This window comes from Bombus flavifrons, chromosome 4 (genome assembly GCF_040668555.2).
Source record: "Bombus flavifrons isolate JBK064 chromosome 4, iyBomFlav1_principal, whole genome shotgun sequence".
NCBI classification, from domain to species: Eukaryota; Metazoa; Arthropoda; class Insecta; order Hymenoptera; family Apidae; genus Bombus; species Bombus flavifrons.
Genome location: NC_138445.1, coordinates 11719365 through 11734579, shown reverse-complemented (window position 1 = coordinate 11734579; position 15215 = coordinate 11719365). Strand labels below are relative to the sequence as shown.

At 31.2% G+C, this 15215-nt stretch overlaps 5 protein-coding genes across 12 annotated transcripts; 2 read left to right on the top strand and 3 right to left on the bottom strand.

The window, feature by feature from the left end:
* Positions 1–1617: 1617 nt before the first annotated feature.
* On the bottom strand, positions 1618–15165 carry LOC138179478 (uncharacterized). 4 transcript variants are annotated; one of them, XM_069112304.1, is made up of 7 exons: positions 5088–5308; positions 4458–4733; positions 3356–4375; positions 3046–3124; positions 2723–2979; positions 2508–2651; positions 1618–2442 (listed from the first exon to the last, which is right to left on the bottom strand). In XM_069112304.1, exons 1-7 carry the CDS (start codon positions 5160–5162, stop codon positions 2218–2220), a joined length of 2076 nt encoding a protein of 691 aa, XP_068968405.1. In that variant the 5' UTR covers positions 5163–5308; the 3' UTR covers positions 1618–2217. The 4 variants fall into 4 exon arrangements, with proteins under 4 accessions (XP_068968405.1, XP_068968407.1, XP_068968403.1 ...); XM_069112306.1 differs by lacking the exon at positions 5088–5308 and adding an exon at positions 15026–15165 and having other exon boundaries at positions 2723–3124; XM_069112302.1 differs by having other exon boundaries at positions 2723–3124; positions 5088–5306.
* LOC138179479 (potassium/sodium hyperpolarization-activated cyclic nucleotide-gated channel 1) lies at positions 5313–8686 on the top strand. Of its 3 annotated transcripts, none has more exons than XM_069112307.1 (9): positions 5313–5398; positions 6209–6346; positions 6475–6713; positions 6779–6994; positions 7092–7254; positions 7324–7457; positions 7519–7975; positions 8106–8315; positions 8399–8686. In XM_069112307.1, exons 2-9 carry the CDS (start codon positions 6296–6298, stop codon positions 8684–8686), a joined length of 1758 nt encoding a protein of 585 aa, XP_068968408.1. In that variant the 5' UTR covers positions 5313–5398; positions 6209–6295. The 3 variants fall into 3 exon arrangements, with proteins under 3 accessions (XP_068968408.1, XP_068968410.1, XP_068968409.1); XM_069112309.1 differs by lacking the exon at positions 5313–5398 and having other exon boundaries at positions 6236–6346; positions 7519–7688; positions 7770–7975; XM_069112308.1 differs by lacking the exon at positions 5313–5398 and having other exon boundaries at positions 6236–6346; positions 7519–7706; positions 7770–7975.
* Positions 7767–9972, bottom strand: LOC138179481 (uncharacterized). Its single transcript, XM_069112312.1, has one exon. The coding sequence runs from the start codon at positions 9970–9972 to the stop codon at positions 8881–8883; it is 1092 nt and encodes a 363-aa protein (XP_068968413.1). The 3' UTR covers positions 7767–8880.
* LOC138179480 (uncharacterized) lies at positions 10514–14305 on the bottom strand. 3 transcript variants are annotated; one of them, XR_011173063.1, is made up of 6 exons: positions 13971–14303; positions 13783–13867; positions 13494–13708; positions 13084–13425; positions 11285–13003; positions 10514–11149 (listed from the first exon to the last, which is right to left on the bottom strand). XR_011173063.1 is itself a non-coding variant. In XM_069112311.1 (5 exons), the coding sequence occupies exons 1-5, from the start codon at positions 14088–14090 to the stop codon at positions 12653–12655; spliced, it is 1110 nt and encodes a 369-aa protein (XP_068968412.1). In that variant the 5' UTR covers positions 14091–14305; the 3' UTR covers positions 10514–12652. The 3 variants fall into 3 exon arrangements, 2 of the variants coding, with proteins under 2 accessions (XP_068968412.1, XP_068968411.1); XM_069112311.1 differs by having other exon boundaries at positions 10514–13003; positions 13084–13422; positions 13971–14305; XM_069112310.1 differs by having other exon boundaries at positions 10514–13003.
* Positions 11860–12571, top strand: LOC138179483 (ninjurin-A). The gene has a single exon (XM_069112313.1). It carries the CDS (start codon positions 11860–11862, stop codon positions 12568–12570), a length of 711 nt encoding a protein of 236 aa, XP_068968414.1. The 3' UTR covers position 12571.
* Positions 15166–15215: the final 50 nt, after the last annotated feature.

Below are 15215 nucleotides of genomic sequence, written 5' to 3'. Positions count from 1 at the left end.
AGATTTTTTTATATTCATTTGTGAAGAAAAACCATATATTACAAATTCATAAAAAACTTAGCATATGTTATATAATTCCATATATAGTGAAGTGTCAACCATACATTTATGTAGTTTACTTTTCTTTACATATTACAATATTTCAACCTTACAAATATTTCAACACACTTCATAATTTCTTAGATTTAATTCATTTAAATTACTTATCTATGTGTTAACATTACTTTTATTATGTAATTATTAAGCGTCTGTTAATTAATTTACAATGCAATATGTGAACAATTTAAAAAACCTTTTTGTTCAAAATATTTATTAAAGAAAATTGTTATTGATCTTCTATGGGCTAACTTTTAATTTTTTTTCTATTAATCTAATAGAAAGTCATTAATTTCAAACGATTAAATCAAATTATATCAATTTGTTTTATCATTTGATTATTAAGTGTATGTACACTTTAAAGAATATTTAACCAAACGATTATTCACTTACTCATGGAAGATCAAACTACAAGAGTGTAACAAAATCAAAATAATGTATCCTGTACAAAAGTATAGTTGATACTACACACTTATAGGTATCCAATTTTGTGATACATTAAAATTTTGTACAAAAAGGTAGGGTTGATTAAAAACGGGTGACGATTCCTCCTTTCCCGGTCATAAATTGCATGTTTTGCTGTTAATTATAAAAATACCAGTTACAATAGAATTAAAGGATAAATTGAAATGTATCTAAACGTGTGGAGGAAATCATTGAGAAACAAACTTGCAATTTTTATTTACCGACATCTATCTCCTAAATTCAATATCTATACTCTTATTTTTATTATATCACAAAAAGAAATTGACTTTATTCTGCTGTCTATAACTAACGTTATCACATGATGAAATATATATATTTAAAAAAGCGGCGATCGATTAAAAACATTATAATATCTTTGAAAACCACAATTTTAATCGAAATTACTTTATTCGACACAGACAAGCTTTTAACTATCATTAAAAATAATGTTAAATTTGTTTGTTTCTAAATAAAATTTAGATCATTGTTTACATAATCTTATTATATATCCTAACTCGAACGATCTATCCTTATATAAGTATCATACATGAATTGTGTACAATAGTGTATCATTCATGAAACTTTGAAAAATTTTTATACTATTTAAAAGTACTCGAAAATCTCCGGTGCGTTAACGAAATATATATTGCAATATGCTCAAATAATAATATGCTGAGCAATTTGCTGGAAGGAGCAACTTGAATAATATTATTTTTTATATAACGATAACGATATAATCTAGACTATAAGTTTTTGAGAAGCAAATCTTACATTATGTGCGAAAAAACCGATTGTATTTATATTTTATAGATTTTTTTTAATGATAGCATTTTCACAAAAATATTTCAATTTAAATTTCAGTATAGAAATTATTAACATTGTTTTTATACTATATGTATGAAGTTATTTTATGTACAAAGATTTGTTTAAAAATACTTTCACTATTTCAATTGCAGCTATTACCTACTTATTAGTTATTGTCTAAAAAAAGAATCTTTATTAAATTTCTCGATTTAATATATAAAAATTCCTAAATTTTGAAGTTATTTTATCCTTAAAACGCGTATAAAATGTTATACATAATTATTATTTTTATCATTTCTGTAATACTTGCTGTAATACCAATTAAATTGTACCATAAAGCAGAATAAAATTCGTTATAAAATCGTAAATTAACCTGTGATACTTTAAATAATAACATCATTTATTTAAGAACTAATGAAAAATTATGTTCTTTAAATTATATTTTAGCCGATTTATTTCATAAATATGCATATTTGCTTAAATTAGATTTTATATTAAATGATGAATATGCCGAATATATCCAAATTATTCGATTTTTAAGACTGTATACATCCCCCTAAAAAAGCTTTAAAATCGTTATCAGATATCTGACATAATATATACTAAAATTCCTTCATATTATTATATGTACAGAATTAAAAATTTCTACGCAAATACTCGAAAATATTAAAAAATTTGCATACGTATAATGTCAAATATAAGCATAATCTTTATACAAATGTTCGAATAAAAAATATAATCTATTAATTTTTCTTTCTATCGCGTAGTATATTTATAGTCAGTTTTTAAAATAATACTTCAGTTTTCCCTTACCCTGTCCTTAAAATGCAAAAGAAGGTATTGATACCGTCTCTATGGCAAAGATGATAATGATGGTAAAGGCAGAGGGGGTGGTGGTAATATTTCATTTTCTCCCGAAGCAACATCTGCATGCTCATGGCAATCGACATATAAATGTGTCAAGCTTTCAAGACCTGCCACTGACATCCCCCGGCAATAACGTGTATCTAGGTAATGTAGACTTTTGCAATACAATTTAATAGAGTCGAGAGTGCGATCCGTAAGTTGTGAACATCTCTATAAAAAAAGACACCAGTGTAAGCTTTAAAAATAGAGAAGTTAATTTTTAATTATAAAAATACCTGTATGAGAAGTCGTTTTAATCTGTGCAATCTCTGAACAAGATATGATATACCAATATCTGATATATTGTAACAGCGGTTTAGATTTAAGTATTCGATTGCCGGATTATTTTTTGATAAATAATCCAATCCAATGTCTGTAATCTGTAACAAAAGGTATGATTTATTATAAATATAAATATTTTTAATATACTATTTGATTGATTTATACCCACTTGTTGACACTGGCTTAAATTTAAGATCTTTAATTCTGGAAAAGCGAATGCGTGTTTTAAACTGACATCAGTAATTCTGTTGCACCCAGAAAGATCGAGTTCTTGAAGGCATTTAAGCCTGATCAAAGAGTATCCGGAAAACGAATTTAAAGGTTTAGATACGTTTTCGCAAAGCTTCATGATTTCTCGTTTTCGATCTGCATCGCGTACTATCTCTTCTTCGGCCTTTGACCGTAAACTGATTCTTAATCTGGATTCTGTAAATTCTGGATTATGTGCAACTTGTATTTTTTCGACATATTTGTGGTTACCAATACCCATACCCGTTAAGCCAGCATCACTGACCTCATCGCAATGGCTTATATTTAATGTTTGCAAATGTACAAGCTCCTTGAATATCATCTATAAAAGATAAACTTACTTTTATATGCACGAGCATCATCGCTGGTACAAAAATTTATGATTTACAGAGACTCTCTTAAGTTTTAGTAATTCCTGAAAATTCAGGAAAATAATCAGCATAAAATCTATCAGAGATTATTATTTGTTTATTTCTTATGAATAATACCCTTTTCATAAATCTCCTATGATATTAAATTACAAAATAACGGTAATGAATTGATCTATACATACCTGTATTGTTTTATCGGTAACGCCACTAAAACAATAGCTAAGTTCAAGTTGTCTTAAATTAGGAAAAAATTTGGATATGCATTCAACTGATTCTTCATGAATACGCAGTGCATTTGCTGACAGTATTCGCATATTCTCTTTTCTCATCCTTTTTTCTGTTCTTCTCCGAACACAATTCTTTTCTGGAGGAGCAAAATTGATATTTCCATCAATATTTTGATTCATATTTTCGTCATCTATTATATTACAACCAGAGCAAAGTCCACGAGTAATAGAATCATCGGTAAGTTGTTCGTCTTCCGAGATATTGAGTTCTTTTAAATGTTGTAATAACTGAATATACTTTATACCAATATCGGTTACTTCACGGCATCGTCTTATTCTAAGTGTTTCTAACTTCGTCAAATTTTCGCAAATACAGAGTAAACTGTCATCTGCAATACGCACGCTAAAGCTAATATCGAGGACTTTTAAACAAGTCTGATGCTGTGTCATTCCTCTAATGCTTTCAATAGATAAATGATCACATCCTTGTAATATTAGAGACTCTAATCTCAGATTTTGTAGACCTGATAATATAGTTAAAGCAGATGGATCAATCAAAGTATAGCTAAAATTCAAATGCTTCAGTTTATAAGCTTGTCGTCCAAAATAGTCTAATGCATTTATAAAAGTCAGTGTTGATTTTGAAGGATATGGTAAGCCGTAAAAATCAGGATAAAATTTTCTATTCAGTCCATAATGAAAGGTCATCTGACAGCCCATAAGGCTTAAAGACTCCAAATTTGGACAAATGGCAACTAATCTATTAAAAAGTGCATCACTTAAGAAACGGTTATATCCAAGGCTAAGTTCATAGACATTTTTAAATGTTTCTGAGAGTTCCTTTATGTCATTTTCATCTTCTAAAAGTCTACCAGACATTAGAGACTCCCTGCAATCATTAATATGCAATATTCTCAAAGACTTGCAGCATTTAAAAATTTCTACCAATGTTTTTTCACTTAGATCACAGCACAACTGAAAATTAAAATATGGTATTAGGAAAATATATTCTCATTTCACGAATGTAATACTTAATAATAAGTTAAAATAATTTTACCAGTACTAGACTTTTCATATGCGGTCCATATTGATCCCAAATTGCCATATTCCTCTTTAATTCTACTTTTCTAAAAACAAAGTTGTAAAATGGTCTCGTAGAATGCTGTAAAAGTTCTATCACTTCATTTAAATTGTCTGCACGTGGTTGACCAAGTACTAATTCTACTTCATCTAAAAATTTCATAGCAAGAGATGCTTCATGCCACGTTCGATTAACTAATCCTGCTGCCATCCTATCAGATGTAGACAAGTATGATAATATGTGTATAATCGCCTAAAATTAAAATGAATCTACTCAATAAATTTAATTAGATCAAGTAAAAAACATGAAGTTCAAAAAATAAAAGATGTCTTATCATATTATATATTTATTATCTCTTAATTGAAGTATAACAAATATAGAAAGCAAGTACACAAATATAAAAGTATTTAAATAAAGTGAATCTTTTACATAAACTATTAGTAAAATTTTTCCAAAATAAACGTTTTTATTTAGGTTATCATAAATCTTTTATTTTGTACAAACAGTCACTATGTAAAGAGGAAAAAGTAAATGACGTAACATTTAAATGAAAAATTATGTTTCCCAAATAACAGTTTCGAATGCGGAAGATAATAAGAAACTTACATCTATAGGCAATTGTAAATTATCCGTTTCTGACATGTTATTCATATGATTTTTGCTGTCAGACATTATCGCCATAACAAAAAACTATTAATAAGATAACGTGTCGAAGTATCTCGTTTCAACGAATGCTACACCTATCCGGAAATCTGGATTTTAACACTTAGCCAACCGAGTGCACCACAGCGAGCTACACGTTTCTACCGCGCTCGGACAAGCCAACCTATACATTTTTCCAAGTATCGAGGACTAATATTCACTACTTAAAAACAAAGAAATCTAAAAATTATTTAAGTGGCTAATTATATTTTGCGGTAATAATTCTATTTAATGATTTCATATATTGTTTATACAAAACATCAAATTAAAAGTATATATTAAAAGTATAAAAAAATGTAGGTAAAATTAAAAACATTAAAGATGACTATAGATAAATAACACGACTTGAACGTGAAATTAAAAATTCATAATGCATTTTAATATTTTTTTACAGTGTGGTATCATTTGATTATAACTTTATTTAGTCATAACTGATAGTGTAACTTTTTAATTAATTTTAACACCACTAAATTGGTGTATTTTATTATATACTGTATTTTATAAAAGCAGAAAAAGTGGCGCAATTAATTGGGAACAATTCCAGGTAAACAATAACTAATAATAACAACAACAAAAAAGAAAACGCGTTGCTAAAATCAAAAAGGGAGAACGCAGCAATGTTCTTCACAGAGAGGAGATCTTCCCGTTCGGTTGGCTAAGTGTTAATTTGTCGTTTTATGTTAAATATATCGTGTAACAATCAAATCATTTCTCAAGTGTGTTACAGCTGTTTCGACGATAGTCACATGCTTTTCTAAAATCACGCAATAGATATAACAGTCCTAATTTGTCATATAATACATAATACTTATTATAAAACCGATTAAACACTCTTCATCTTTAATTTTGCTTTGATAGCATTGTTATGCAATTTTGCGTTCAGTCAATCGAATCTAGATATTATACAAGTAAACTACATTTTTCTATCTATATATTCATTCTGATATTTATGTAATATAATATTTAATAAAGATAGCGTATTTTTAGATTAAAATATTCACTAATTTCTTTTGATCAATAAAAAGTTTGTAGTTGCGTAACGTATGTAGAAATCATTTCGTTTTATCGTCGACGACATATCTACTGATCTGTCAAAACAACAAATCAGCTGGATGGATTTAATGGCATATGTGCCCCACTTTGCGGAAGCGCCGAGTGTGGAGGTAAATTAATCTCTTTAGTAGTCCTTGAGTAACATAATTCAATCACTAATATGACTATACAAACACAACGCTTCAAATTTATCATTCACTAATATAATACACAACCATCTAATTTTGACATTAAATAGCGTGCTCCGGTTATTCAACATATCTGCGAGCAACCGCAAGAAGAAGATGAAATAAAGAATATTATAAAAGGAAACCGGATTTGGAATAAATTGAATCGTTGGTTTTTAAAACTACGTATTTTATCTAGGAGACATCCCTTGACTCGCTGGTGCCTTAAAAGTACAACCGCAGTGAATTATGAGATTTCAAGACACCTAAAATCACATCGTTACATGATACATCCTTTTAGTTTATTCAGGTTGTCTTTAAATTCTTTTCTTTTGATAGTTTATATATACATATTAATGATGCTAATTTTCATAGGATTGTTTGGGAATCGTTAATGATTGTATTTACATTTGTGGCTCTTTTGGTTACTCCAGTGTCCATCACGTTTTTCTTTGGCAGACATACTAACTGGCACGTGATTAACGACACGATGAATATAGTGTTTCTCTGCGATATTGTAATGTGGTTCTTTACTGGATACTATGATTATCGAACGAAAGTCACTGTCCTTGACCCTGTGATAGTAGCGCGGTACTTTCATTTCTAGATGATACTGCTAATCGATCGATGCTATACATTACCACTAATCAATTTTTTTATCAGTAATCTTAATATATTTTTTCTATAGGAAATACTTGCAGAGCTATTTCTTCATAGACATCTTGACCGTGTTACCTATAGGACTCATTGATTATATTATACCTAACTCGATGTGGTATTGTACTACATTAAACATGATGAAGATATTGAGAGTCCGCAATATCATCGTTTATTTTAGTAGAGTTCGCGATGTTAGTACATAGTTCGCATTGAAGATTGCGACAAAAGAATAGCTGATTAGAATGATTTCGTAATTTCAGGTGTATAGAATAAGTTTTCAATTGCATAAAATTCTAGAGTCGTGCACGGTCGTGATAATATGCATTCATTGGGCTGCTTGTCTACAATATTATGTCCCCATATCTGTAGATACATTAGGCACTTTAAGCAACAAGTTAGTATTTGCAATCCAATAAATTTGTTTTTTTTTTTATCAATTCTGAGTTTATATTCAGCTCTTGGATCAAGTCATCACATTTTGTAATTAAACGAACGAAAGTACAAAAATACCTCGTGTGCCTGCATCGTTCGATTGTCGCTTGTGCTCGCTCTGCTCACTATTTGGATATGAAAACGCAAGAAGATATTATACTAAACTTGATCCTAACGATCATCGGATTCCTTGGTAACGTATTTTTATTAAGTAAGTATCTCCTATACCAGGTGTTATCTTTAGATTTACAAATTGTAACTGCATTTCTTGTAGCGCAATTCTCTCAACTAATGACAACGTTCAATATAACTATCAAACGTCACCTGAAAATAATACAGCAGTTACAGGAGTACATGCGATACAAGGAGCTTCCACATGCCCTACAACGTCGGCTATTAACTTTCTACCATTACCGCAACAGAAAGAGCTTCGAAAGGAATAAGAAAATAATAAATGAAGTTTCGCCATATTTACGAGAGGTTTATCTATCCTAACAATACTTCGATAAAATTATTTAGAATCAATAATTCTTCTTAATATTCTATATATCTAGAAAAGAGAATATATACATATAATCAGATATTTTAACGATAAAAATTTACCCTCCAGGAACTCATACTTCATAATTATTTGAGACTGATTAATAGCGTAGAATTATTCAAGCATTTACCGGAAACTGTAATCGTACAGTTAACGAGTTCATTACACTCCGAGATCTATATGACTGGCGATGAAATCGTCAAAGCTGGTACCCGTGGTGAAGCTTTGTATTTCATTTCATCCGGTACCGTAGCAGTTTACACTGTCGTGGGAAAAGAAGTAACATTAACATTATCGTAGTTCTTTATCGACTATTACTTATCTTTTTCTCATACTTTTCGTTTGTTGTGCGAAACATAAAGGTTTGTCACTTGGAAGACGGAAGTTATTTCGGAGAGATCGCTCTGGTGATGGACACCGAGCATAGAGTAGCAACCATAGTTGCGGTGGAAACTTGTGAAATCTTTGTACTATATCGCCACGACTTTCAGAGATTCATATCACCGTATCCTGATCTCTTGAACCGGCTGCAAAATGTTGCTCTTGAACATTTAAACGAAAGCCTTCCTCTGGACTCCATGCAGGATTTAGGAATTACTACCACGCCGCAATATATTAATATAAGTAGTATAAAAAGTAGAAGAATATAGTTATAAATATAAATAAAAGTTAGATATACATCCCATGATTCAAATATTAAAATCCACATTGATATGTTTAAATTTTACTTTCAATTTTCATTTTAATTTATTACATATGTTTTTAAATACTTCACGTAACATAAAGATTCTCATTTTTTTAACAGAATAGAATAGAAAATTCATCATAATTCACCTTATACAAATTAACAACGATAAATTTTTCGTCTGTACGGATTCCTATACGACTGTTGGTAAACTGACATGAGTCTCCAATGTTCTGGAAAATCGGCGTCTCTACATCCATTAACAACACTAAATGGAGGAGCTAAAGTATTGATGCAAGAAGACTTTCTAACAAAAGGCGTTTTTAGTTTCGATACCGCTGTCTTGCTTCCGCATTTTTGTTGATTGTTTTTAGCCTTTTCTGTACCCAATGCCAATCCGACGGCTGATTTAATCAATCTAGGATCTTCACGTGTATTTCTAGTCTGGTCTTTGCAGGCAACGCACTTCCTGAAATATCCTGCTGTTGGTCGTTCATCAACTTGAACCTGCTTTGAAATTTTTATTCCATTCAAGCCATTACAAAGACTATCACTGCAGCATTTCACACTTTTATAATCCCCTTTTTTATTTCCGTTTTTTGAGCAATCTAAATCTCCCTCTAATTTACAATGATATTGACAGCAAGTACAACCTTTCTCGTTTCTCGAAATTCTAGAATGAGCGGTGGGTCTAGAAGTATGTTGGACAAGAGAAAATATAGCTGGCGCGAGTCCACCTTCTGAGCCATCGATATGAGTAGATCTAGGTGGTTCATAAACTGGATTTATTGGAGTTTCCCAACAAATAGCTAGATCCATCTTCGTTTTGGGCTCCTTGCAGCCTAAAACTGGTCCACAATGCTTAGTCAAGCTCATGAAACGATCTTCAATTTCATGCTTACAACTTTCACAGCATTTCTTCGACGAGATTCCATTACAACATTCTTCTGGTTTTACATCTTTGAAAACAGAGTCGTTGACTTTATCAGGAAGGGGTTGATGTTCCAAATTCTCTGCATGAAGCTTCTTCGCTATAGCAAATTGATCGTAACAGGCTAATCGGTTCTCTGGCAGTGGTTCTGGAAGTTCTTCCTTAACGCATCTTTTTCTGGAAGCGTTTGACACATTCCTGTTCAATGAAGATATTCTTAAATTTCCCGAAACGTATCGTGGCTGGCAACATGCGTGGGGCTCGTTTTCCCAACTGATTAATTTTCCCGAACAGTGAGCGCAACACTTCTGAGTCTTCATATTTATCGGTCTTCATTTCCTCGTTCTTTTCGGATAAATCAATCCATAAAAGATATACAAATAGAACGTAATATTTTAGACTGAAGATAAGTCCTACTAAATTATTTACTTGAAAAATATAAATAAAATGCTTCTTGAATTTTTTGTTAGATCTTGAAAATCTGATTTGCCAAGTGTATATCTACCAGTTCCCGTGTCCAGCTTGAACCAATGACTGTAGGAATGCTACTTCCTACCTGAGAGTTAACGACGATGGTTGTTTGCTTGACAACGTGATAGCTCGATAATCACGATGCTCTACATATGTAGTTATACGAAGCTAATCTTAGGTCCAAATAATTTTAGAATTTATAGAATATCTCGAGAATGAATCTTTGAATCGGAGACGGGTTTAAGAATAATTAAGAAATTATTCAATTATATTATCTAATTACGATTTCTAGACATGAAATTATTTAAGTATTTTAAGCTTAGGATTTCCTAATAATTGTCTATGTCGATTCTCGGAAAGACGACGATCGTATAGATAGATTATTTTACATAAAATAAAACGTCTGAGTCGCCTGTATGTTAGGTGGATTCACGCGACCAGAAAAGTTCTTCAAATCGTCTGCAATTCCTCGTATCGTTACTCAATGTAGATGCGTACGTGTCTCTTAACAAATTCGTTGTGCTTCGGATCGGGAATCACCAGTTACGACGGGGAAATACGGTGAATCTGTTTTATATCGTTCATTACCCAGGATTACTGATTTGGAACTTTACCGTTCGTTTCCGCGTACATCAAATATCATTCTTTTTCGACGAAATCAGTAAACATGAAAATATAATTTGAAAACTTGTTTTCATACGTATTTTTAAAACAGGATCCACGTACATTACTAACTTTAAATAATAAAGTTTGTATTATTGCTAGGATATTGTTAGAATTTTGTTTACAGTTTACATTCTCGTGTTTCTCTGACTTCGCAGACAAAATTTACATATTATTTATAGCCGCACATCGATGATCTCGTAAGATCCCATTGGAGCAATGCCATTCCCCTTCTACTGCAGAAGTCTTGACATAAAGCGTCAGAATGCGTCAGAACGCGTCTTTAAATGTGGCTAGAAAAGCACGTGGTAGTTGCAGTTTACATGTAAACTCTAAACCACTTCTTTTTACTCGTCTATATACCTGAATTGTTTAAAAAGGAAATTTAATATAGTCAAACAAATAACTACATGTGATATATTGTAGAAGCATATTGGAACTTAGCTATTTTCAATAAAGATAGAAGTGATCATTGATTTTATTCTACTTTCAACTTACTTCTAAGAATTGTTTAAAGACTCTACATAGCACAGCAAAGTGAATCGATCCAGCGTAAAGAAACAGTACAACTAAATGATTGGTATCAGTAAACAGTAGCCTTGAAACACAAATGGTAAATCCAAGGGAAATACGACGTATGACATCACAATAACGGACATGAATCAGCTTGTTCTCATCTAGTGAATGAACAGAAGCATTGTATTAAAACGTTTCAGTCAAGTTTAAAAGTGTTGCCAGTCGAAGCCCTTGTGACACACGAAAACTTATTTAAACGAAAGAAACGCAACGCGAGATACAAGGAACATACATCGTAGTGATATTCAAGAGAGGTAGATAATATAAGCCACAGACTCTTGTGTTTACAATACTAATTCGTATCTGATTTATTTTTCCTGCTACATTTTAAAAGAAAAGAGCATTATCAGGAAACGAGGAAACCAAAAGGAAGAAGGTGCTTTTAGAACTTCCATGAGACTTGTTGGAGGTGATTATCTCTTCTCGTTGTTATTTGAAGAACGTTGAAGATATATTGACAGTGGTTGAACGAACGTATTATTTTCTGCAAGTTAAATATGACTGAACCAAGAGATAAAAGCGATGAAATGATTATTTATATGGATAAGGTTGGCGATAAAGAACGATTGACAGAACCATTGACTTATAAACCTTTAGCACTGAAGACTATATCGCGTTCCGGTTCCATGCTCGAGACAGACAATACAAACAATCCACGACCGACGTCCGGCCCAGAAATCGATGACCTAGAACCGGCAGGAAGTTTTCCGATAGGATTTGAACCTCGGATAGGAATTGATGATGGTCTCCTGCCAAGTGAACCAGGGGTATCAGAAATCCCAAGAACTCCATTTTTACCATCGCCATCTATGCCGCCTATTCAGCCGATACCTGACGTGAATATCTATCAGCACAAGAAAACGCTCGCACAAGGAATGATGGATCTGGCTCTTTTGTCTGCTAATGCAAATCAGTTGCGTTATGTTTTACAAACTGACGGGGGGCATCCGTATTATTATCCATCATTGGTGCTAATAGGCAGCAGCCTAATATTACAAATTGCAGTGGGAATAGGATTAATTTGGAATAGTAGATACGACGTTAATGATAATGCTCAAATGTGCAAGGCCAACCGGGCTAATAATTGGACAGTGATCGGTATATTTCTAGTAACAATTTTTAATGTCTTCATTTCGTCATTCGGCGTTGTTGATCAAGTATCAGTAATGCCTATCGTATCTAGAATTGATAGTGAAAGTGAAAATTAATGACGAATAACTGCGCGTATCATTATTTTATACTATACATTTAAAATATTTAAATGATAAAAAGGTATTGATTTTTATTTTACTATAAAAATGAGACTTCAACACAGTGGGGGATTGACTGTAATATTTCTTTTAGTTTCTCAGAAAGTTCCTCTTTCCTTTTGTCTAAATCTTCTGTTTTTTTGGTCAGGTCACTAGAAATTTCCATTAGCCACCTTTCTATTTCTGTGTTATTACCTTGGACCTTTAATAAACGCGAAATGCATTTGGGTTCATAACCTTGAGAATTAATAGTTTCTTCTTTAGATGATAAAGTTTCAAGCTTTTCTTCAGTCACAGAACATAACAAAGAAATAAACTTTGAAACTTCATTCCAATCTATACTTTCAAAGCTGGTGTTCAGCGATTTATTATGTTCTTGAACTACTGTTACCTGTAATTTTTATTACTGGTATTGTATTCTATTTTATAAGATAAAATGTGTGAATATAATATCAAATTTCTTCTATTTACCATCCATTCAAAAAATATATGTTTTTTTTTAGACCACTTCATATGTATATCTAATAAACTAGCAATAGTTGATAATTCTTTTATATATTTTTTGTCTTCATTGGAAAGTGCATTTTTATTGGTAGTTGAGATACGTTTTATCAGTGCTGTCTCTGATACACTTAGATGTGGAAGACCATAAACTTCAGCACTTGCAGTATGAATTTTGCTTATTAACTTAGCCTTCTCAGAAATCAGTTCAGATATCTCTTTTATATTATAATTTACTTTACCATTTAAGTACAATATATTATTTATCTGTGCACTGAATGTCTCTGGTATATTATACTGTGTTTCCTCCTTCTAAAGGATAATTAAGTTATAAATACTTTTTACTTGATATTTTTATTTATTCATATTCAGTTAATTACCTGTTGTACGCTATTCAACCGTGAACATTCTCTTCCTAGCACACTATTAGACAGATTTATGTGAGTGATAACATTTAGAATATCTTGTGTTCCAAGAAGCCATGCAAATGCTAATAATAATGGTCTGTTATTTTTACTACTCTCGCTTAAAGCATAAAACTCTATTGCAGGGTATTGTAAATATGCAAAACACAATTTGGTAGCCCATATTGTATCTAAAAGAAAGATTAATCTTGTAAATACTAGCATCAATTAAAAAGTTCTGAAAGAAAGAACTAACAAAATTTACCATATTTTTGAAAATCAATTTTAATTTGTTTTTCTTTTACAGCATAATAGCTTAAGACATTCAGTGCTGTCCAAAACGTTCTAGTCTAATACAGAAAAGATTATATATTAGAAATCCTTATTTCATGGATGTTAAAACGTGTAGCGTTATACATAGAAAGGTTATGTGATATCGTGCATAATACTCACGACATTTTCTGCCGTGCTATTAAATTTTGCCAGCCTAAAATATTCAGGTTTCATCACGATGTTGATTGAGAAATTTAAATGCTGACATAATAGAGACAAAACACTCTTTATATCAGACATTATTGTAATTTAAATTGAGCTAATATTTCACGTGTACAGATTTACTTGATTTCACGCGCGTTTTTTATACTGTCAAACCGTTCCAAAAACCGTTTTATCTATTCAAATAAATCCAGTTTCAATGAAAGCTAATTTTCTTTGTTACATAGAATTCTAATATATCCTAAAATTTCGCTGTTATTTAAACGTTTCAGTCAAATTTTATGTTTTGCATTTATAATTCTTGAAATATATGGTATTCGAATTACAAAATCGATCGGCTGATACTTGGAGCTTTAAGAAAACAAAGAAAACGGTTTCCCAGGTATGGACGGATATCAGGCACTTTCGATCCCTAGCGGCATATATAAGTACCTTTCCACTTAAATTTAGACGATAATAAATATGAACAATAGGTAGGCTCAGGTTAAAATACGGCATTTCATTTTACACTAACAGTTACTATTTGTTCTGGTTTATTTACATACACATAATTATATTTCTTTCGAAGTTTCTTATCCTTTACTTATTTTTAAACCATTTATCCTAATTTATATTTATTCTGATTAATTCTTCAGGTACCATCAAAACTTGCATGTATACAGCAAAATCTCAGTAGTATTGTTTATTAACGATAGATATTTTATTTTAATGGAAAGTAAAAAGAGAAAATCAATATTAACATTCAAACAAAGATATTAATTTAGCGCATAATAAGAGTGAAAGCATAGAATATGAAAGAAATGAAATATAAAGAAAAAAATATATGAAAAATATTATGCACAAATAAGATTATAGGTGAAGAAAATTATATATAACCAAAAATAAATGTTATACAGACAAGGAAGATATTATTTTCGCGCATAATAACAATGCAAACAGTACAATGAATTGTTACACGTTAATATATAAAATAAATTAACTATTGTTTGCTTGTGAGGAAACGCATTGTATACCTGATGTTACTGTTATACAAATATCTATGATGCATCGTAGATGTCTCTTGTCCCATTACCTGGAGTACTAATTGTAAGAAACTACAATTACAAGCCATTGCCGTGACTGTGACTAAAACACTACCTGGTACGCAAGGAACAGGTCAATTGTGTACGATCAGTCGAACGTATAAGATCGCCGAGTAATCTG

Excerpts from the sequence above, each read along its gene's own strand:
- LOC138179480 (XM_069112310.1), bottom strand. The coding sequence starts at position 14,090 with ATGTCTGATATAAAGAGTGTTTTGTCTCTATTATGTCAGCATTTAAAT. Across the intron at positions 13,709-13,782 it reads AATTGATTTTCAAAAATATG|ATACAATATGGGCTACCAAA; the intron begins GTAAATTTTGTT and ends TCTTTCTTTTAG. Across the intron at positions 13,426-13,493 it reads GGTTGAATAGCGTACAACAG|AAGGAGGAAACACAGTATAA; the intron begins GTAATTAACTGA and ends ATTATCCTTTAG.
- LOC138179479 (XM_069112307.1), top strand. The coding sequence starts at position 6,296 with ATGGATTTAATGGCATATGTGCCCCACTTTGCGGAAGCGCCGAGTGTG. Across the intron at positions 6,995-7,091 it reads GACCCTGTGATAGTAGCGCG|GAAATACTTGCAGAGCTATT; the intron begins GTACTTTCATTT and ends TTTTTTCTATAG. Across the intron at positions 7,255-7,323 it reads ATTTTAGTAGAGTTCGCGAT|GTGTATAGAATAAGTTTTCA; the intron begins GTTAGTACATAG and ends TCGTAATTTCAG.
- LOC138179483 (XM_069112313.1), top strand. The coding sequence starts at position 11,860 with ATGACTGAACCAAGAGATAAAAGCGATGAAATGATTATTTATATGGAT.
- LOC138179478 (XM_069112302.1), bottom strand. The coding sequence starts at position 5,162 with ATGGCGATAATGTCTGACAGCAAAAATCATATGAATAACATGTCAGAA. Across the intron at positions 4,734-5,087 it reads ATTTACAATTGCCTATAGAT|GCGATTATACACATATTATC; the intron begins GTAAGTTTCTTA and ends TTTTAATTTTAG. Across the intron at positions 2,443-2,507 it reads TAAAACGACTTCTCATACAG|AGATGTTCACAACTTACGGA; the intron begins GTATTTTTATAA and ends CTTTTTTTATAG.
- LOC138179481 (XM_069112312.1), bottom strand. The coding sequence starts at position 9,972 with ATGAAGACTCAGAAGTGTTGCGCTCACTGTTCGGGAAAATTAATCAGT.